This window comes from Galleria mellonella, unplaced genomic scaffold (assembly GCF_026898425.1).
Source record: "Galleria mellonella isolate WM207_F2 unplaced genomic scaffold, CSIRO_AGI_GalMel_v1 utg44, whole genome shotgun sequence".
Taxonomy (NCBI): Eukaryota; Metazoa; Arthropoda; class Insecta; order Lepidoptera; family Pyralidae; genus Galleria; species Galleria mellonella.
Window position 1 is genome coordinate 292,756 of NW_026442100.1, and position 23,490 is coordinate 316,245.

The window sequence follows — 23,490 nt, forward strand, 5'->3', positions numbered from 1 at the left end:
CTTATATACCTCTGTTTATTTTATAAAGTCATAATTTTTCAAAAAGTAATATATATATATATATATATATATATATATATATATATATATATATATATATATATATATATAAATATATATTTACATTATTTCGTGAACAAAAATTTTTTTACCCATGTCTTCTCTTTTCATTTAAGAGTTTCCTCTTGTCAATACAACTAATTCATGCATCTTATTCCAGCCAGTTCTATCCCAAGCCATATCCTTGACCTCCCTATACAACATAACACCTAGTGTTTCATGTCGTATAAGGTGGCCCAGCATTTTGCCTCTTCTATTCTTTATTATTTTAATTAATGTTCTTTTCTCGTTCACGCATTTCAGGACTTCCTCATTCGTTAGTTTTTACCCATAATTGCGAAAAAATACCCAATCTGGCAACGTTGCCTAAAGACATTAATAATACAATGGATATCACAGAATACACATTAGGAGTATGTGTGTGCATACGTGTACGACGTACGTGTATGTCGTTTTGTTTTATATAATCGAGTAATTAAAATTACAGAGGCAAAAAGTTCACATACTTAATAGGTATAACACGTATATAGTATGTCTATTTAATTACGTCATATCAATAAATTCTTGGAAGACTGTAATTAAATTATTTTAAGACATCAGCATTCACAGTAGTATAACAATACGCCGAGAAATGTATTACATAAAATATTAGAGGTATTCCGGCAGTTGTATTTTAATGTGGATTAAATACCCTATCTTTTTTTTATACAACTTAGAATGGCAAACAAGCTGACGGCTCACCTGATGGAAAGTGGTAACCGTCGCCTATAGACATGAGCAGTACCATGGACATGACAGAGTATACTGTTTCGCCCATGATACCCCCATGCGTTGCCATTCCTGAGGACTCAGGTGTTATTCCTCCGTACCCAGTAAATTCACGCCATATCCCACCCTTCAAACCGAAACACAGCTATGTAAACACAACTGCTTTACGGTTGAAACACGAATGGGACAGAGGTGGTTAAGCTATCGACTTTTGTACAAAGTCTCTCTATGGTAAAATATATAATATTCCTTAAAAAATGAGCTATCAAATGCAAAATGAATTTTTCAAATCCACTGATAATTTCATGAATTAGTATAGATAAATAATCTCTTCCGTTTTAGTATATTAATACAAATATTAAAACATTTTATCCAAACCAATAGATATTGAAAAAAAAAACAAGTTGTCAAGATTAATTCTAGAATGGGAAGTAAGCAGATACTAATTTAACAATTGATTGTATTGTAAAAAATGAGAAACCCAAAAATTTCGTACTATAGATAGATAGTACGAAATTTTTGGGTTTCTCATTTTTTCATTCATGTTTCTTTGAGAAAAATGTTCAGTTTTATGAGTGTGAATGAATGAATGAATACGATACGAATGAATGAATAATGAAGTATGAATATTTTTAGAAATAAAAAAGAAACTGTTTCTAGAAATACTGGTAGAATAATAATTTCTATTTCACTTATATTTTTAATTCCAAAGCTAACTAATTGCAATTACGTTTCGAAAACGAAAAACTAATACGGAGTTCATAAAATTGTTAACTAACAGTACGTTACGTTAAAATCGTTTGGAAAGTTATACAAAACGATGACGTGAGAGGAACCAACTCGGGCTTACGAACTGAGCTTACAATTTATAGTTGGAATCGGCTTTGGCCCGTAAACCGGCTGACTGTGCTGATGATTCAAACTTTATCAAACATAGTTAATTTATCAAACATTAACGTATATCTTTGTATTATTAAGCTTTATATAATTGTGCAGGTAGCTGTTTATTTAAATTTGTCCCTTCTCAGCTGAAATTGCATTTCGAACTAGGCAGAACATTCATAAAATAAAGACAATTAAGAAATACTTATAATTATGTTTATTTGAATAAAAAATATTTTTATTTTATTTATTTAAGAATAGTCAAATATAATAACAATCCATACTCACAGTTATTTTAGTAATTTTCCGTCTTCGTCTGGCTATTTGATTATCCGGGACAAAAAGTAGCCGATGTTCTTCTCCATAAAAAATACTATGTGTATAGTAAATTTCAAGACGATTGGTAAGCCGTTAATGTGCAAAGAGGTAACAAATAGACAAACAAACTCACTTCGACATTTATAAGACTATTACTAAAAATAATTAAATAAAAATACTATAATACTGAATACTGTCTGAGTATGAGTCTCTCCACGTATGAGATACGTATTGGTATACTATTACCAGCCTGCTTATGTGAATTTATGTAAACGATTTTAACAACCGACTTTTAAAAAAGGAATAGTCTTACTTCGATTGAATTTTTTTTATATTTTTTAACTTATAATGCCGTCATTTATTAACTGATTTGGAGAACTATTTTTTTAGATACGAGCCGAGCCACAGTCAAGGTCGCTGAATCTTGAACCTTGAAATTTTGCAGATAAGATCTTTTTATAACATATGTGATAACGGAATTATGAAAATTCAGTCCCTAAGGGGGTAAAATGGAAATTGAATTTTTGTATAGAATTTCGTCAGTTTAGAAGTTAGATATGTGATATTTTAGTGTAGGCCTATAGGAAATTGCCAAGAGTTCTAAGTTAAGATTGAGTATCATAAAAAAAAGATTTTTAATTTTTTTTTATACTACGAAAGTGGCAAAGATTACCCAAATTAAATTATTTTCTCTCTAACTTCACTGGGTTGGCTGGAAGAGATCTCTTTCAGAGATAAGTCCTCCCTTGCTAATAAGTTGTTAAACTAATCGTCGTATGTATTGTTAAAGTGCAATAAAGAATATATATAAGAATCATATAGTCTGATAAAAAACGGTTACTGTATTGTGGCATTGTGGCAATTTTATTCATTTTGATTTTAAAACTAAACTGCTGAATCAATTATGATAAAATTTCTATAAGACCTATTTGTAAGTATATTTTATTATATAAAAAAGATTTTCTCAAATCGGTTTACACTTGACGAAGCTATGAGGAAATAAACATAAAAAAATATAATCGAATTGAAAACATTCTTCTTTTTGAAGTTGTTTGACATTTTTAAATAAAAATATTTCGTATAAAAAGTTCTATATCCTTTCATTCACATGAAATGCATTCATATTCTAGCATAATTTGGAGAGGCTCAGAACAATAGGTCGTAGAGGATTTGTGGATGTCAAGCGGCGAACTGGCGATGACGTCCATTGAATGTAATTTAAATATCCATATGCATTGTAATTTCTGAGGGTTTTAATGTTTCACGCAAATCTTTACTAATAGTATAAGTGTAAAAGTGAGTTTGTTTGTTATTTCGTTACGTATTAAGTGAGTGACAAGTCACTATAAAATTTCGTAAACAAGTACTACGAGTATACGGCATGGAGAAAACAATAGGGATAGTAACCTTCAAAAAAAGAGTTTATTCCTTTTTATTGCATTGTAGTGAATGTAGTTGGCTCAGGACCGTTCTATATAGCAGTCTATGGGGGTGGTTTATGTCCAGAAGTGAACGGATAATGGCTGGAATGATGATGATGATATACTACCACTAATATTTTGGGTTTAGTATATTCTATAAAAAAGTCATCGGCTGTTTTAAATAGATAACATACCTATATATTAGGTGAAACTTGCTCTGTTTTTAAGTTCTGTTTTTAATCGCTTTTACTTCTTTGTATTCGTTATAGATTATTTCTATACATCATTCATTATGATCATCATCATAATATACTCAAAAATGAAGTAAGGTTTTTTTTTATACGACAGAATGGCAAACAAGCTGACGGCCCACCTGATAGAAAGTGGTAACCGTCGCCTATAGACATGAGCAGTACCATGGACATAACAGTACACACACATACTGTTTCGCCCATGATACCCCCCATGCGTTGCCATTCCTGAGGATTCAGGTGTTATTCCTCTGTACCCTGTAAATTCACGCCATATCCCACCCTTCAAACCGAAACACAGTCATGCAAACACAACTGCTTCACGGTAGAAACACGAATGGGACAGAGGTGGGTACCTCTGCAATCGACTTTTGTACAAAGTCTCCCTCTGGTAAAGTAAGGTCTTCATTTTTGAGAATATTATGATGATAATGATACATTGTGAAATAGCAACAAAATATCCCAATATATAATATATATACGATACGATACCTTCCATCTTCTTGTAATATAAGCGGTTAGGAATTATGGGAGGGTCAATTTTAACCAAGTTTGAATTAAAACCACAAGCGTTATATTATTCAAATCTAAGGATTAAGTCTAAGTTCGTCCATGAATTAAGACATGAATAAGCAAATAGTGAATCTTCAATTATTTACTGACCTTTCCTCTTTTTATGTGCGGTGAATTCGCGGTAAAGGTCATACAAGTACATAAAACTATAAAGGTTCAAAATTTTTTTGTATGTTATTCAATATGTTCGCAAATTTGGAATTGATTTCGATAATTATTCCTACAATCAATGGGGCTCACTTTTGAGTTATATTATATATTAATTAATAAAATACTTTATACTGACGTTTTAAAACTTAAAGTTTTTGCATAGTAAAATCTTAAAGCAAGTTATAAAAAAATCCATCTATCAGTATAGCAATTCTATTAAGAAATTGTTCAAGCATAAACGAATATTTATTAGCTTGTAAAGTTACTTTTACTTTGTTAAATATGTATAAGAATGAAGTTTTCTTGCCCCGATCTTCTCTGTTTACTCCATAATGGAAATAGGTACATCACAAAACAACAGATTATTGCGTACAAAATAAAAACATTCATGTAGAATATTAATATACAATGTGCATTTACAAAAGCTGCTAAGAGATAGACCCTTAAAGTAATGTCTTAGAGACAACGTGAATAGTCGCAGATAAATGGCTTTTGATAAATATATAGTTTCTTTAGTTTTCATAAATCTTTCTTCGTCGCTGTCCCCGTCGTGCCTCGTTAATGACTTAGAAAATATGTATAACCATTTAATGTTTTAATTAATTATTAACCCTTGTTTGAAATTTCTAATGACACCTCTGTAGTCCACTCCGCCTGAATACAATAACCCGAGAATTTTCAAAGTTATCAAACTTTCAACGTAAAGACTGCGACTGGAAACTTCGTTGGATGTTAAAGCATAAAATTGATATTTTAATATTCCCCTGTTGTCAGTTTGAATCAAATTTCAAAGTAATCTTCGTATTATTTAAGTTTTCTTGTGAATATACGAGATTTAATACCTGCCCGCTATGAAATTCATTGAGAGCCCCACTTGGTTTTAGTGATGTGATTAGATTTAATCGATTAGTTGATTTTATTATTTACTGGAGATAATATAAGTAAAACAATTAAATAGATAACGAGTTACTTACTAAAATCTATGAAAAAGTACATGAACATTAAAGTAATAAAATATTTTTTTTTTCACAAAGTAAATTGACGTCAGTTGAGACTATTAGCGTAAAATTAAAAAAAGTTTGTCGTATATTATATTAAAATAATCGACTGGATACTTAATCAGTCCCGATAAAATCGTAACTAAAAGTCCTTTCTCATTATTTGAAAAATAACTGGTCGTTACAAGAATGGTGTACAAAAATCGTGAACTCTAAAGTTATCTCTGTCTTACTTTTATATCTCTAGGCAGCTATAGTTACGTCATTTTTTTTTACTTTTCGGGGTATTCCATGATGTCTCTAGTGGTGATCATTATTAATATCTATAAAAAACGGTAGCCACTTTTTATCAAGTGGGTAAACACATTTTTGTTATGCCAAATTGTTAATAAATACTTTTTAACGAGTATCTTCTATAAAACGACTACGATAAATGAAATTCTTGTTACATTTTGTCCTCCAAGAATAGTACTATTTGTTAAAAGAGCAACAAAATCTTCGAAACCGTTCGGACGGTGAAAAATATAAGTTTAAATGCTTTCTGAAACTTGAGCTTCTCAAATGGATTTTCCTCTCTCCAGTTCGAGTATTTTGACGAAAACGATTCATCGCATCACTATTCGAAGATTATTTTATTAACTTCATCCAAGTTTTTATGGTTCACTAAGTTTTTTCCGACTTTCAGTTCGTAGTGCAAACGATTCATAAAAGTGGAAATTTTGTTTTTTGTTTTCTCTACATAGGTATATACAGGAATTAATGTCTAAAATTTTTTATAGGTGGATGCAGCTTTTAAAACTGTTTTATGATCAGACGGCTTTATTAAATAAGAAGAAGGAAAAGTCGTTAAATTTTAACGTTCAATAATTAAAAATATTCACTTTAATAAATATGTAAACAAATTATGAGATTATGAATATGCTTATTAATATTGTTAATTTGATACTATAAGTTATGGCCCAATGGTAACGTATACGAGACATCCATAGTATTGCAGTAATTGTTTACCATCAGACGGGCTGTATGCTTGTTTGCTATCTTTGCGATATAAAAAAATTATGAGATATTTGACTTCTGTATAATATCCTAAACTATTTAAATTGATAAGTTATTTAATTAATTACTAAAAATGTTATTATTATTAATGATTTTATCGGCCTTATTCTAAGTACCTTTTCTCCCTTTTTTATAATTGATTAAACAATTAATTATTTTATTTAATTGTCAGGTTTTATCTTGTTTACTGCTACTTTTTTCAGAATCATTATATAAAGACGTATTATATAAAGACAACATGAATGATATATTGTATTATTTCAAAATTCTTTTAGGTATAAATTGACTAAGTAGGGTAAAAATAGATTAGGTAGATAGAATTTGAAAAATTACCTGGGTCCAAAACCTTTTGTATTTTGCTTAGATAAATTAACAAGTCTAGATCACATAGACAACTGACATAGACAATTAGGATGTGTTCTCATTGTTTACAATCTTAAAGCTAATTGTATACGATACAACTTTGACAGTATTGTCAACTGAACAGACAATGTGTCCATTAATTTTCAAGTATAAAAAAAATACATCATGTACTTTTTTTTCATAGTTTTCCTCTAAAATTTAAACTTTTTAATAAATTAGGAAAATATTATCTTATTCCTGAATTGTTATTATCGTAATAAAATAAATAAATAGTCGAGAATATTTTTGTATAAAAAACTAATTTACACGACTATACAAGTCGTGTAAATTAGTTTTTTATCGATTATTCATTACCACTATCTCCTAAACAAGATTGGGCTTCTAATCTGAGCTTATATAGATGTATAGAAATACATATATATGTCTACTAAGAATGCGTAACGTCAGATTAATTTGTCTTACTGGTTTTTCGTCCGCAATTGACGGGCTGTCGAATTGTAGTTCGAAACTACATAATTGGTTAGGAAAAATGTTATTCCCCTAACTATAATTGACTTTGCCCGGTCTTTGTGCGATTGTTTGTCTTATACTTAATAAGAACTTTTTCCAAGTTCCGTTAATTTAGTCAACGGCCTGCAAACTGATTTGTTACGCAATTAATCACTTGATTAGCACGAAATTGGAATTATTAACTGGCGTTAATGTTTGGAGGTAATCAGGATAACGAACGTAGTAAAAAATAACGTTGGGAAAAGAAATTTATTATGTTGATTCTGCAACTACAGGCTTAGAGTTAAAATATTTCATAAGCTTTGCTTAATTTGAGCTAGTTTCTAATGGTGTTGTGTCAAAAATCCAAGATTTTTTCATATCTTCTTCTGATGTTGGTTTTTTGAGTTATGAAATACTGTTTAATATTTTAAGTTATGATTTCAATTAGACAGTGACCAGGAATTAATTAAGCATCAATAAATAGTAAGTACTAGCTTTCTGTCCGCCATTCATATGCGTGGATTTCAGAGGTAGGAAAACCAATAAAATAACAAATTCTAGATGATGTATTAAGATAAAACATATACAGATTTTTAACAAAGCTTTCTGGAATTTTACTGTGAAAGCCTCATCCAATTAAGTGCAGTACATTTTCGTGATACCGAATCAAACGTATAGACAGATATTTTTTTTTAAGTTATTGTTTTGGCATCTATTGGTCTTATCAAGAATCATATTAATTTTTCTTATTCTTAAATATTTCTCATGTACAGACATCGTTTAGTTTCATTTTTTTTATATTAGTAAGATAACAAAAATACAAATAATTTTATAAGTAGTCTGAATTACTTATTTTATTATTTATCGATGTATTTTCTGCGACGTCGATCATTTGTCTCTTTAAAAGTTCTTTTAACATACTTTCGAACAAAACTTTCTTCTTACACTTTTCTCCTCTCGTTTTATTCAGCGCGGAAAACTTTCAACAATCCCATTTTGCAGCTCATCCGTAAATTTTCTGCAACAAAAAACAATACTGTTAATAATGAGTGAGATTTTAATTTTTAGACGCTTTTTTAGAATTTATGCGATATAAAAATACAATTATTGTTTGTTAGTAGTCCAACTAGAGCTTGACTATAGAAAAGTTTATTTCAGCATATTATTGTTGCGTATCTTATTAGACAATTTATTTATATTTTTAATAAGTTTAATGAAATTTCGTTTAGTAATGTTCTCATGTGAAGTGAATTTATAATTATTAATAAAAATTAATATCTGAAACTTTTAAAAAAACTATCTTTTACAATTGTCATCTCTGGTACTAAAACATAACCTTAAAAATATTAATTTTAGCAATAAAATCTTAGTATAAAATGAGACTTCTAGTCTTTTAAAATACTAGCCTTATGGCTGTTACTTTGTATGTATGGATTTTAGAAATAGAAAATCTTCTACTTTTAGATGGCGCATCAAGATAAATTATATAGCAGATTTTGAAATAGACTTGTTGGAATACAGCTGTGAAAACTACGTCCAATTTGGTGGGATAGTTTTTGCGTGATTCCGGAACAATTATATAGATACAAACATATAGATATAAAGACACAACATTAAAAAAAAATATTGTCTTGATCTCTATTGATCTTATTAATACCCTCGTGTTAATTGTTCTCAAATTACCACTTTCCATTAGATGGGCCGTCAGCTTATTTGCCATATTGTATATAAAATTAAAGACACACAATACATATAGCAATAAAACAATGAAGTTAGAATTTTTTTCTGTATCTAAATGGTAGGTTTGTGTGACTCTTTTGAGTGCTGAGAGACCTATTGTCTCTAAGTAAATACTACTTAGGTACATATTTATGCATTGAATCAGCAATATGTATCTACGTTGTTTTCGTTCTCAAAAGGTATCATGTGTCACCTACAACGTAATGGTATGCCATTACATTGCTGGTGTCACAGTATATATGTATTTTAATATGACTTAATAAATATTTGTATAAATATTTTTTTTTATACATATAGCCATTCTGATCAACTGATTTTATTCATATCAAAGTAACCGACACATCTCGAAGGATAAGCAAACTGAAGTGACAATGGGCTAGCGATATAGCTCGAAGCACCGACAACCAATGGGAAAGAAAGACTATGGAGTGGCGACTCTGTACTGACAAATGCGGTGTAGTACAAACGACCTCAAATGTTGGACATTTGAGGTCGTTAGATAAAGTGATGCAAGACAGGCTCAGGACTGTTGCCTATAGCAGTCTATTGGGATGACCTATATATGTTCAGCAGTAGATAGATAATAGCTGATATGGTGATGATAATGATGATAATAATTGACCAGTTTTGCGATATGGAATTTCCAATGAAATTGAAATTAAATTATTTATAATAATATTGACATGTATACGATGTACAATATAGTACGAGTATAATGTGCTATTATGTGATAAATAATGTTATTACAATTTTAATAAACTCTAAATGTTAAGCTCCAATAATATTCTTGATTATAAAAATTGTGTACGTCATTTATTTGTATATTTCTGATATTTTCGGAATTGTATTTTTATAAAAAGGCGGATAGAGAATTGTTACTATTTTCGAAAACAAAACACACGACGAAGAAATTGTTTGTGAATGGATATGAGTATGAAATAAGGCATACAACGAATTTTAATGATATGCTAATGTGTAATAAATACTATGATAAGTTAAACCCAATCCAATAATGAGTTTGTGATAAATTTACTAGCAATTAACCAATGGTTGTCTCCAAAATTTTGCTTATTTGCCAGTGAACGTAGGAGTTAACGGCTGATACAAAAATACTCATATAGTAAAATAATTTTTATTATAAGTACTGTAAAGGTTATATTTATACTCACAGCAGTCTACTGGTAAAACACAAAACTTCAAATGCTCGTTGTAAACGTATCCCTCTTTACAATCGCAGCTGTTGTAACGGCAACCGGTGAGACACGTCTTGTTTACTTCTTTGTAGTCAGAACATGAGTTGCCGCAATGGTTTCCGCAACCAGACGTCGCGTTGAAATCACCACCGCAACTAGCTGATGACAACAAATACATTCAATAAGAGACAATAATGCGCTGATGATTGTCTTCTTTATCAGGATTGACATTTGTCTATAGACATAGTTATAATTATTGAAATAAAAAAAATATTTAATATAAAATCGTCGGTTCTACACAAATTTTTTTTTAAACTTAGAGCGGGAAACAAGCTAACGGCACACCTGATGGAAAGCTGTAACCGTCATATTATATTCATGAGAGATTATTAGGGTTGCCATTTCATGGTATTCCTTATGGGTTGTCATTCTTAACCGGTGTAGTGTTATGTTTTCGTACGCTTTGATTTCTCTGCCATATCCCAATCTTTAAACTGAAAACCAGCATGCAAAAACAGCTGCTATATGACAAAAATGTGAGTGGGATAGATGTACCCATGCAAAGGATTTTTGTACAAAGTCTCATGCTGTATAATTTTTTTTAATTAACTATACATTCTGAAGAAAGTATCTACTGTGATTTCATAATGAAATAGTGAAACAATATACTCACATACGAGTATAACGAATACGTATTCGTATATAGATTTATACCTATCTACCTATGATATTTGCATAACGGGTAAGTAAATTATAACATCAACAAATTGATTTCCTTAAAGTACATGTTCACATACTTGCTTTGAGTAATAACTTGTCTTAGCTGTACTTTACACGTTTTCCTCGTTTCACAATAAAATATTAAATGCAATAAGCATGCAACGTACAAATTCTTGGGTGTCATTTGTCAATTGTTTTTATATATCATGTATTTTAGTATTATATGTAATATTGATTTATTAATATTATAATAATCTATTAATGGCCTACTATGTCCTTTAATATTTTCCTTTTATGGAACTCTCCCCATAAGAAGAGTTTATTACCACGTTACCAGTTACCAAATTATCAGTGGGATTTGAAAAATTCATTTTGCATTTGATAGCTCATTTTTTAAGGAATATTATATATTTTACCATAGAGAGACTTTGTACAAAAGTCGATTGCTTGGGTACCTCTGTCCCATTCGTATTTCTACCGTGAAGCAGTTGTGTTTGCAGGGCAGTGTTTCGGTTTGAAGGGTGGGATATAGCGTGAATTTACAGAGGAATAACATCTGAGTTCTCAGGAATGGCAAAGCATGGGGGTATCATGGACGAAACAGTATACTCTGTTATGTTCATGGTACTGCTCATGTCTATAGGTGACGGTTACCACTTTCCATCAGGTGGGCCATCAGCTTGTTTGCCATTCTAAGTTGTATAAAAAAAACTTTGGTCAGATGAATTGGTATAATAATAGAAAAGTAAAAAGTAATAATGTGTTGTAAAGTCCATTCATTTCATTAGATCTATTAAAATTATAAAAACGTAAGGATTAAAACAATTACTCTGTTAGTTCATAGTCCCTTAACTATTCATATTTGTGATTCATCTAAATATGTTATATACACTAGTGTGTTGAGGTTGTGATTTTATTTGCATGGTCGGAACATATTTGATAGAAATAAAAAGTTGCCTACGCCCTTCGTTAACATAGGTGCTACTATGATAAATTCATAATGATCAGTTAAGTCATTAAAGTATCAAGATAAAAAAATATTTCCACAAATTTTACAGGAAATAAGTAGCCATACGAAAAAAAAAAACTATATATCGATAAATGTAAATACAGATATGGCAATATAACACTCGGAGAGACTGGACCCTAAACTAAATCAAAGCGCTTTATCTCAGAAATCAGTAATGAACATACAAACTTACTAATGACATTTACTTGGCACTTTTTTCTTTCTTGTTAACATATTATAATATGTTTTTATACTACTATGACAATGTGTGAAAGTAGTTCTTTGTACTTTGCTACTATAGTGGCAAACAAGCATACGGCTCGTCTGACAGTAATGCTGTAGCTAATGGACGCCTGTAACACCAGGGATGTCACGCGGGCGCTGCCACCCATAAATAATCCGTAAATGAGACGGTTACTCGCTCAGCCTGGTATGGTGGTATATTAAGGTCATATGACCATACCATACCACTATACTATGCTGTGCTATAAAAAAAGATCTATGGCAACATATTTTAATTTATTTTCATAATAAGACATTCTAACCGACTTTCTGATACTGAATAGATTCTTTTATGACGAATTTCTTTAAGGATTTCTCAAAATTCTCACGAAACGGGACATAACGGATTTCAATAAACAGCTCTTTTTTACTATTAAAGAGTTCCGAGGTTGATCTGGATCAATCTGATGGAAACTGAAAATGTGATCAAAGCTAGAGTTTGCGGATCCATAAACGGCATAACACTTTAGTAATAACAGATGTGGATTTTATGAGTCTTGGAATGAAAACAAATTCAGAGCTAGATGGGGGTTTATCTATGCTTAAATCTTTAAAAAAAATGCTCAGTAGGACGGTATTGTGGCAGAGCCGTCAATCTACCTGAACTTGTGCTGCATATCAGTGTGCTTTGCAGCTAGAATTATCCGTAAGGACAATTTCATTTTTTGGCCATTTCTCATACGAGTAAGAAATTAATATAATGCATAGATTAATGGAATACGTTTTCTATAAGTTTTTTTTTATTTTATTTTTTTATTTAATTTAGAATGGCAAACAAGCTGAGCCCACCTAATGGAAAGTGGTAACCGTCAGATAGATATAGACTCTTTATGTTTCCTCCAAAAGATTACAATAGTAAACTTATTATAAATATAAATAATTACAGAAATATAAATAATACCATGGACATAACAGAGTAATTATAAACATACGATGAAAAATTTTGTTTCTAAATATGGGAGATGTGATACATATAATAATATAAATATTATCCCCCATTATTATATTTATATACATACACCTACACACACATATACATATATATATATATACATATATACATATGCCATATACATACATGGACATAAACGCCTACACAAATACATAAAAATATATAAATACTGTTCACGAAAAGTGTTATTAACCAGACATATAAACACATTGATGACAACTTGCTCAAATAATAGTTCTTCAGTTTTGTTTTAAAACCAGCCGTACCATATCTCACCCTTCAATGATCGAAACACAGCCTAAGATTAAAAGAATTGACGGTATGCAAGAATTCAAACCGCTCCTTCAGATAGTGAGGGGAAGAAGAGTTCATGGTGAAAGAAACACGAATGTGTCCCATTTGTGTTTCTAAATTCCGCCATATCCCACCCTTGAAACACAGCCATGCAAACACAGCTGCTTTACGGTAGAAACACGAATAGAACAGAGGTACCCAAGCAATCGACTTTTGTACAAAGTCTCCCTCCCTATAACTGTTATTTTGATAATGTTGAAATGAAGGTTCCTAATACAATCCCAAAAATTGTTATACTCGTAGAATATAGAGAGATGCGCAATTCTGCGGTAATGTTCCAGAATTTATAGTTCAGATTTACATACATATTACAATACTTTAATATATTAACAATTCATGACCATTTTAGATTTTCTCAAGTAGTGTCAAATAGATGAATTGTAAATGTGAATCGTTTTATGGTTCTATTGCGAATCACTAAAGCGGCAGTTTAGAGCTTCTGCTATTAAATTATATCCTGAAGGCTATTTCGCGACCGAAACTATACAATGTATTAAAGTATACGTATTTGCGTAGTAAACTACCGCAGCGTGTCGACTTTGAGAGAGAGAGGTCATTTTATTAAGCTCTAACTCTTAATGTATACGTTTATAGTACGAGATGATGAATAATAAAATTAAATAGTAACTATACTGATATTTAAATTAACAGTACAATAAAAAGTACACAAAAAACTCTCCACAGAAATAATTTAGATATATTTTTTTAAAGGATCATAATAGAATTGTAATCCTACCTGTGCTATAAGTGTAACAGTGATCACGCAAAAGGTAAGGTAAAGGTAAGGACGTACTCAGATCAGTTGGCTTGTTATGAATTCATCAGAAATTGACCACGATGACTTCCAATGTGTAGATGTCGACATGATAGGGCTACCAACATAGCAACGGAACAGATAGTTTCTATTACTAACAATTACTCATCTATTTAGTTATCATTGTAATGATTGAGTTGCAAGTGATGAAGGAATGTATAATAATGTCACCTCATAATTTCTTTTCATCTTTAGAATATTTTAAGAGGTGATCAAGGGAATAAAAGATTATACACAAATACAGAAGAAGAATTCGAGATAAAAACTCTTTACGAAATCGGTTGGCTATCATAGTATTAGTAAGCTAAAATTTTCTTCTAATGAATATAAATAATATGAAAGAAATTACCTCTATGACCAGAAGTCAGAAGTCAATAAGTTTGATGGTAGTATTGGTGGTACCTACTAGGTAAAATAGTACAGACATCATGCCCATTTAATTTAACGAATTAGTGGGTATAATGACAAACTTACTTACTACTGGTGATGGCATTGAACTCTCACTATTGGCAATGGCAAGACATGTGTTATATCTATACCTCTTCGATATTTATAGATATATTAGTTTCTACTACACATTGATGGCGCAAAAAGTCCATTACCTGTTTCTGTATCGCCTATGCTAGTCAGATATCCATATTAATATCGGTCGGATTTTATATTTTCATGTCATATACTAGATAACTGATATTCAATGCATCTGCTATTTTATCAGAGTTTTTAATGTAAATTAATTTTAATTACATTATTAAATAACTTACGGCATTCATCTTTCGGTATGCAAGTCCCATTAGTGTCTCGCACATAACCGTCGATGCACACGCATTCCGGTCGGCATATTCCATTCGCACCAATGCAGGGGACCGGGGATCCCAGGTCATCGCATCTCTTCGGGCCGCAGTGCGCACACTCCACTTGCATCTCATTGTGCTTGCATACCGAACGTTTTACAACCTGGATCACTTGAAAAGTACATGTTTTGAGTTGTTAAGTACGGAATACACATGTATAAGGTAAATTTGAAATTATTATATGTCAAGTAAAAATAACTAGCTAAAACTAGTGGTTTTATATGCATGAATTGGAATAGAAATTATAGTTTATCTATTTATAAAATGTTGATCAAATCTGTGTAGCTTTTTAAACGTGAATTATTTATTCATAAACTACAATATACATGCAAACATGTTCACCAACTTATACAATTGTAGTAAATATTCTAGATATGGTACGAATCTTATGCATATGAAATTTATCAGTCCTAAGGTTCGTATTCCTCAAATGTTTTTTTTCTTCTATGTATTGGATGTACAATGCTACACACTCAAATATTAGATATTTAATAAAAAAAGATGTAGGTATTATATTTTAACTCTTTGTAGTCTAAACGGTATCTCAGTTTTCATAAAAGATGTGAGGAGATAATGTTTTAGACAGTTTTAGTTTTAGAACCAGTTTTGTTTATATTTATTTTATACAGAAACATGTTACTCTGTTTCCATGTGACTATGTTGCATGTAGATTGCCGTCATCCTGAATTTTGATGCTTCTTGTATGTGTTTAATAATTCAAGTTTACGACTAACAGAAACATAGCAAGTTTTACTACTATTATTTACACTAGTTTCCATATTACAATGATATGTCATGCAAATGTAAATTTAATGAGGTAATTACACCAAATTGGTGTCTATATATAGATGTCAAACAATAGCAGCGAGTCCTTGATCTCAGTAAAGTAGATATTTATAGTCTAAGAAACAGTGTAACACTGAAAAATTCTATTTTCTACTTATCGTACTGCTCATTAAAACTAATAGTTCTTTTTTCTTATAATAGCATTACATGTGACCATACCAATCTGGGCAAAAAAACAGAGACAATATAGCTTATGAATACGATCAACCTTTTGCTTTACCCACAAATTTTTTTCAAAGCTGCTCTACTACAAAAAAGGATACCAACGATCCTATTAATATCGTACTAATTATGATAAATGCGAAATTTTGTAAGGATTTATGGATGGATGTTGGTTACATCTTCATGCAAAAACTACTGCATGAATTTAAATGAAATTTGGTACACGGATACGATATATCCTAACTTAACACAGGATAGTTTATATATTAATTTATGAGGGTGAAGACGGGATACAGCTTGTAGGGAATAAACTAAATTTAATAATGTTTGAATATTAGTAGATGAGTGATGATTCCAAAACTTTGAACAGTCAATATATTTGAATTAATATGTATAAATATTTATAATAAATGCGATGACACAATGCTAATTTGATAAAAATGACAAACATGAACATTGTCTGTTTAAAAATTGTCACAATATTGTACCCTGCTGTATCCGCTGACATTGATGCTCTTTTCCAATTTGGGTTTGCTGGAAGAAAACTCTATCAGAGTTAAGCTCGCCTTTGTACTTTTGATTACCTCTGTCATATTCTTACATACACATTAAAATAAATAAAAATAAACATGATTTATTGTATTTAAAAATGCAGTGCAGATAATTACTAGATACAGTGTAACCAAAAGTGAATTTCTCTGAAAGAGATTTCTTCTAGTCTATCTAATACAGTGGCGTTGGAAATAATAAGGCTTATCATGAGATAGATTTGTGTAAAACTGTTTACATATAGATATACATATATATGAAGAATAATAAAGATATATGTCAGAACTCAGTATTCAACTTCATAGTAGTAGGTCATTGGTCATTGTATACGATTATTACGGTAGTAGTTTACCTTCCGGCATTAACATCACTCTTATAAGAACTACTAAAGACATTTTTATAAGAGCGTGAGATCTTAAATCTGTACTTATAACCTCCTTAATTAGAAATGGGAAAATTAATATAATATATGAATTAAATAAATAACACATTAATTTATACCTTCACTATGAATATAATAAATCCAAAACGAGAAGACCAATGTAAACACAATAAACTTCGACATGATGTTAATTGACGTCAGCACTTGTCGACTGTTAGACACGAACTGTGAACAATTTCACGCAAATTTTGACTCAATGTCTAGAATTAAATGAATGTTTAATTTTCCTTTTTCCTTTACAATGACTCTTTGATTCTTAAGTGCGAATTCAATGGATTTTTCCTTGATTTGATATCCTTATATAAATACACCATTAAATGATTGCGTGGCATCTTTTACAATCATCTATAATAATAAGCGTCCATTTAGTTAATTGCTTTTGTTTTTAAGTTACTACTCAGCTACCGAGTAATTATCAACATTGTACAATAGTGTTAAACTAATCGTTTTATTAATTTGTTAAACTGAACATAATTATGCTATTGTTTTTTTGTATTTCATACGTTCTCACTATTTATTTACTTTAATATTTACCAATGTATAAAATATGTACTATATGTGTATATTGTCTTGGTATCTTATGCATGTTTTTACAATTTTTTTTTAATGGGCGATAATGTATTGGCCTGCGCTATTGGTATACACCGACGAGGTACCAGTGGAAGGTGGTGAGGATAGGTGAGAATGAATGCAGGTTAGTTGGCCCACCATGATGAATTCGGCAAGAATTAAACTTGATGGTTTCCAGGGGGAACCGCGTGGAGGTCAACCTGAGAGGGTATATTGCCAGTAATGGGGCTATTAGACTCCATTACTAACAATTCCTTCCCCCCCTTTTACTAATATTATAAATGTGAAATTAAGTTTGTTTTGTTACATTTTCGCGCCTTAATATTTATTGTCAAGTAAATTTTGAATTATTTTACTTTGTTAATTTTTTAAGGATGTCTACCATACATAGTTGGAATACATATGTGCAGGCGTGCGTGCAGGTGTGCGTGCAGGCGTATGGGGATTCAACTAATCGTCATGAAGTTTACGGTACAAGGACAGATTGTATTTGTGATGGAATATGACATAGTGATACTATTTATCTCTGTCAATCAATATAGTATGCTTATGTGGATAAAGTCCCGGATAAAAACTAGAAGTGTTTAAAATAAAGTATGCATAATACTTACAAAGTTAAAAAATAACATATGTAGGTATATACCTAATGCAAACATATTTTAATAAATGTTATATATTACATAATATATATTATGTAATTTTTATGGACGAAACAATACGCAGAATCTAGTTATCAATCGATATTTAATATTTTGTTCCAAGAAATACTTTAATATTGACAAAATTAGTACGGTCCGTAAGGGGGAGTAAACACGTTTAATGAAAAAATAATCTTTTAATGTAATAATAAACGAATTGATTGAATATGAGTATTTTAATCAAGAATGTTCGACTAAAATAATAATAATAAATATAAATTTTAAACAATTAAAAATAACCGCCAAAGTCTGTTAAACATTGTAGAAAATTTCGCGTTTTATAATAACGTAAATATCTTATGACAGTTTTCCTTTTTTTTTTTATCGTTTGATAAAAGTAAAAATAAGTATCAATAGTATTAAATCTTATTTTTATGTAATGCAATTCCGTCGTAGTCAAAGTGGTTATCCTTTATTCTTGTCTGAAAAATAATAAATACATTTTACTGAACTTGGTGATGTATAATATATAAAATATGTATAAATATATAATAATGATAGTCAATCTTCAAATGTTGATAGTCGTACACATACAAATAGTAGAAGAATTAAACAAAATAATTTTAATTAACTAACCAACTATAACCGATATAGTCCTAAGGATAAGCAAGCTAAAGTGGCAATGGGTTGGTCATATACGAGTAGCTCAAAGAAACAATAACCGATAGGGAAGAAAGGTTCTTGAGCGGCGACCCCGTACGGGCAAACGCAGTGGGGGATGATACCCCACTAATTGAGTGACGACCTCAAATGCTTTACAGGGAGTCAGTGAATACAAGTTTATAAGGATCGTTCCTTATGGCAGTCTATGCGGGAAGCCTATGTTTACCAGTGGACAGACAATGGCTGAGATGATGATGATGAATTAGTTATAAATATTGCGTAACAATCGTAGAACATTATTATTATTTATCATAACATAATCAGTATTGTTTTGCTTTCTACCTATACCTACCCTACCTACCTACCTAGCAAGTAGCCATTATTAGCGGAGGAAGTCGCGAGATACAGTTAGCAATTAATAAATAAGTGCTTATCTGAAGGTGTTTTCCTTTTAGCATAATTTTATGTCCATTTTGTGAGCAGTTCAAGAAATCTCATTCACTCGGATACTCCAGCGAAATCTCGCAACAAAGTTGCTCGGCGAAGGGTGAAATGTTTAAGGCGGCGAACACCGGCAGCTTCCCTTCAATTTTCCGTAGTTGTCTCAGTATTCTTTCAACCTCTATCGGATTTCCTTTGGAAAGCCCCTTATCAAATTTCTTTGTTGTAACACTAGTCGATGCCGTGCGGTGTTGCTCTTTATTTTTACACTTTATATAATTTTTTCTATAACCCACAAATAGTTTACGTGACCGGGATATGTTTATAGAGCGTGATAAAAAGTAATATTATCTCTTTCTCAATTACATTTGGTATAATTACATAAAACTAGTCGTAGAGGTTAGATGTCAAGAGATAATATACAGCAAACAAACAAACCAAATTTACATTTATAATATTAGTAACAATTATAAATATAATATAAATACAAATATAAATGTACTGTTGAAATTTATTTTTACGTATTGCCAGATACAAAGTGAGTCAAGTGAAATATCTTTATATAATTTAAGATTTTGTTACATAAAAAACATTAAAAACTTTAAGATAAATAACAAAAATCGTGGCAGAACCCGTTATTTGTTTTACAAACTAAACTACAGAACTGAGTTCGATAAAATTTCTGACGAAACAAATCTGACAGTATAACTTTTCAGATAATAAATAATTTTTCGAATCAATTTGTAAATTACAGAATTGTAAGGTAATAAATAAAAGAAAATAGAATAAAATAATAAGACCCTTCATTTTTTTTAATCATTTGAAAATATACGCCAATTGAGAAACTATTCATTTTTGGAAGACATTTAATTATAATAGTTATTTTTTCTTTAAGTTGTAACGAAACCACAAATTTTAATAAAATTTAATAATATTTGGTAATGAAGCTTTATTTAGCTATTTTATTATATTCAGTATACAGATCTGATAGTGAGACAAATGGTATTGTTTGCAGTATCAATCAATCACCAAATATAAGGGTCTAATATTGGAGTGGAGTGGACAATTGCTGGTAGTTGGACTAGATGATGCGACTTAAATTCCCCAATAATGGTTGTACGGTTAAACGAAATGGCACCCAACATGTAATGAATCAATACAATAAAAAAGGCGGGAATCTATCTCTCGAGTTACCAGTGTTGCCAATTTAATAACTGAGTAACTGGTGTTGCCAACAGATTCATATACCGCCCAACCTAGAACTAGTATTACCTGTATTTAGTAGATACAATAGAGTTACTCAAATGCTTATCAATAGATCTTATAAATTGTATAGATTTGTTATTGATTTTCTTTTATTTTTTTGTAGATGAAAATAGGACATATGTATTCTTAATAAAAAAGTTACTATTCAATTTATACTCGTATTATCCAAACTCTCAGGCTTGCAACTTACTAACAAAATATTTATTTCAAAGTATTTGTATTGATTTTTCAGCAAACATTGAGAGATTTGTGTCGGAACTAGGTATTTGTCGCACAATTTCACACCAAGTTGTGATGGTCCCCCCCTTTGCCTATGTGTCACCCCTTATATAAAATAACTACCTTCTAAACTAACCTACACATGGAAAACCTACAAAGCCTAAGAAAAGCCTACGAAGGCTTAACCTAATGAAATCTATGAAAATCTAATGAAAACCTACCCTAAAGAATGGCCTAACACTCTCAATATAACCCCATACCTATATTGTCTTATACACCCCAAACAACCTATGAATCATATAAACCCTTACAATAAATACATAATATTGAACAGATCTTATAATAGAACACTTGATCATTTGGCCAAATAAATAAATGTGTGATCGTCTAGTAATGTAGGACCCGTTGTGTGTGTAATAACCAAAAGGTTCTTTAATTGGTATATGATAGGAGTTAAAAAATGAAGATGATTGATAAGTCTTTAAGGATTAAGAATAATTAATGAATTATACTCATAATTCATGTAACTAGGAAGTTAGAATATAATATATTAATTTCCAAACCAAACATAAGTACATTTACTTCAACATTACAGTGGCTCCACCAGCCCCACGATGCTTCCAGTATAAATTGGTGTTTGCCAGAGGCAAAAGGATCGGAACTGAAATCCCAGGATCACTCCGACACGAGAGCTTACTCATGGGCGATGACCCTTTCAGTCCTATATGGCGACATAGAGATCACCCACTAACAGTACGAAACTGTTTCCCAGCGTCACCCTGTTACGAGCTTACTCAATGGGGGTTTCCCTTCGGCTCCACAAGAGATCAGACCAAGAAGCGAGATCACCCAGACACCAGAACTTACTTTGTTGGGACATAACCCTTCGGCCCTATAATGTGACATTAGAGATCACCTGTGAAGACAGTCCGATAGAGATGAAGATTTGTGTGATAGGGGATACCTTCCACACCCTGGAATTGGCCAAGCCATATAATGTTGATAATTGCTATATCATAACATAGCATTGTCAATTTAATATTATTTACTTAATACCAAGAATACTCAAGGTTCAAGTTAAATCTGTTGATTAGGCCGGAGCCTAAGAACGAGTAGTCCAACCCATAGGTCGAGAGCTACTAAAAGTAATGAGTGCTATTGAATGAACTATAAGTCCAGTCAATTATATATAATATTATTGTTGATTAACCACATTGTGAATTAACCAATTATTTATTCAGAGAGATATATCTAAAGGAACTATAAGTCCTTTAAAAGACACTGATTAATCACAAGTTAACAACGTCTCGTGAAATAACCAGTTGGGTTTTCTATAAGTTTGAGGACACTAAGTCCAACAAGCTATTATTGTGTTGAGAGTAATAGAGATCTTTTGTAATATTTGTAGAGGTTTGATTAATCACATTGTGAAATAATCAGATTAAATAATTATGTAGCTTTATAGAGAGGACTATAAGTCCTAATTGGTTGTTGTCATAAGTACTGATAAATTACACATTAAAGTGCCAGGTCAATTATTATATATAGGTATATAGGAAGGACAATAAGTCCTATTTGTGTATGTTGTAGTAGTAGAGGCAATATATTGCATAATTATAATGTGAAAGATATAGATTAAATATATATTTGTATAGAAAGGACAGTAAGTCTTATACAATTATTGTAGCTGTACTATAGTTATACTATATTTACTTCCTTTTAGTGTCTTAGTAAACCTATTTACTAAGAAGATTTCTCAGATCAACAAGTGTTTTAGTGTTTAAATCATCATGATTAAATCCCTAAGAAATTAGGTCTTTAAATAATTATCATATCATTTAAGTGAAATTTCTCATATAAATAATTCCAATAGTCCCCCTACAGTTATTATAAAATAACAGAATATTATATAAATTTTCTATAGACTTAGATATAGAATCATAACGTGTATAATCTCCTTTTGTTTGACATCTGTCACATTAATGACGTATTGAATGACGTATTGATGTATTGAATTGAATTTTGATTATCTATCACAACTGTCAACGTAACAAATACTAGCAAGTTTGTTTATTTGTATTTGTTTAATATAACTAAATATAAAATCATCATATATCAACCGTAATATAAAACTAAATTATCAGTGACATAAATAATCATGGTTTACACCAGAAATAATTAATAGTATCCAGTAATGCTGCAGTTTTATATTCATATCAGTAGCCAAGCTTACTCTCAAATTCAAGAATAAACAGAAGATTAGAAGTTTAACATTCTTATTGCAATTGTACTTGCAATAATATATACATACAGTACTAATTCTCAAGAACATTCCTCAAATACATGTGTGGTGAAGATTTTCCCAATATGCTATCTATTTGATTTCTAACCTCTAATGTAAATTTATTAAAGAAGTGAATAATCAGTGTTAGTGTTTGCTTTATTAA

The 23,490-nt window shown here is 30.7% G+C and overlaps 1 protein-coding gene across 1 annotated transcript; it reads right to left on the minus strand.

Moving 5' to 3' along the window:
* Nucleotides 1-7,585: 7,585 nt before the first annotated feature.
* LOC113518892 (venom serine protease inhibitor-like) lies at nucleotides 7,586-17,458 on the minus strand. The gene is made up of 4 exons (XM_026903916.3): nucleotides 17,306-17,458; nucleotides 15,158-15,358; nucleotides 10,242-10,424; nucleotides 7,586-8,350 (listed from the first exon to the last, which is right to left on the minus strand). Coding segments are annotated over exons 1-4 (450 nt in total). The 5' UTR covers nucleotides 17,370-17,458; the 3' UTR covers nucleotides 7,586-8,348.
* Nucleotides 17,459-23,490: the final 6,032 nt, after the last annotated feature.

What these genes read in the sequence shown, in the direction of transcription:
- LOC113518892 (XM_026903916.3), bottom strand. Translation starts at nt 17,369, where the DNA reads ATGTCGAAGTTTATTGTGTTTACATTGGTCTTCTCGTTTTGGATTTAT. An exon ending in TTATTATATTCATAGTGAAG is followed by an intron (nt 15,359 to 17,305) that starts GTATAAATTAAT and finishes GTACTTTTCAAG; the next exon opens with TGATCCAGGTTGTAAAACGT. An exon ending in CATACCGAAAGATGAATGCC is followed by an intron (nt 10,425 to 15,157) that starts GTAAGTTATTTA and finishes TGTTGTCATCAG; the next exon opens with CTAGTTGCGGTGGTGATTTC.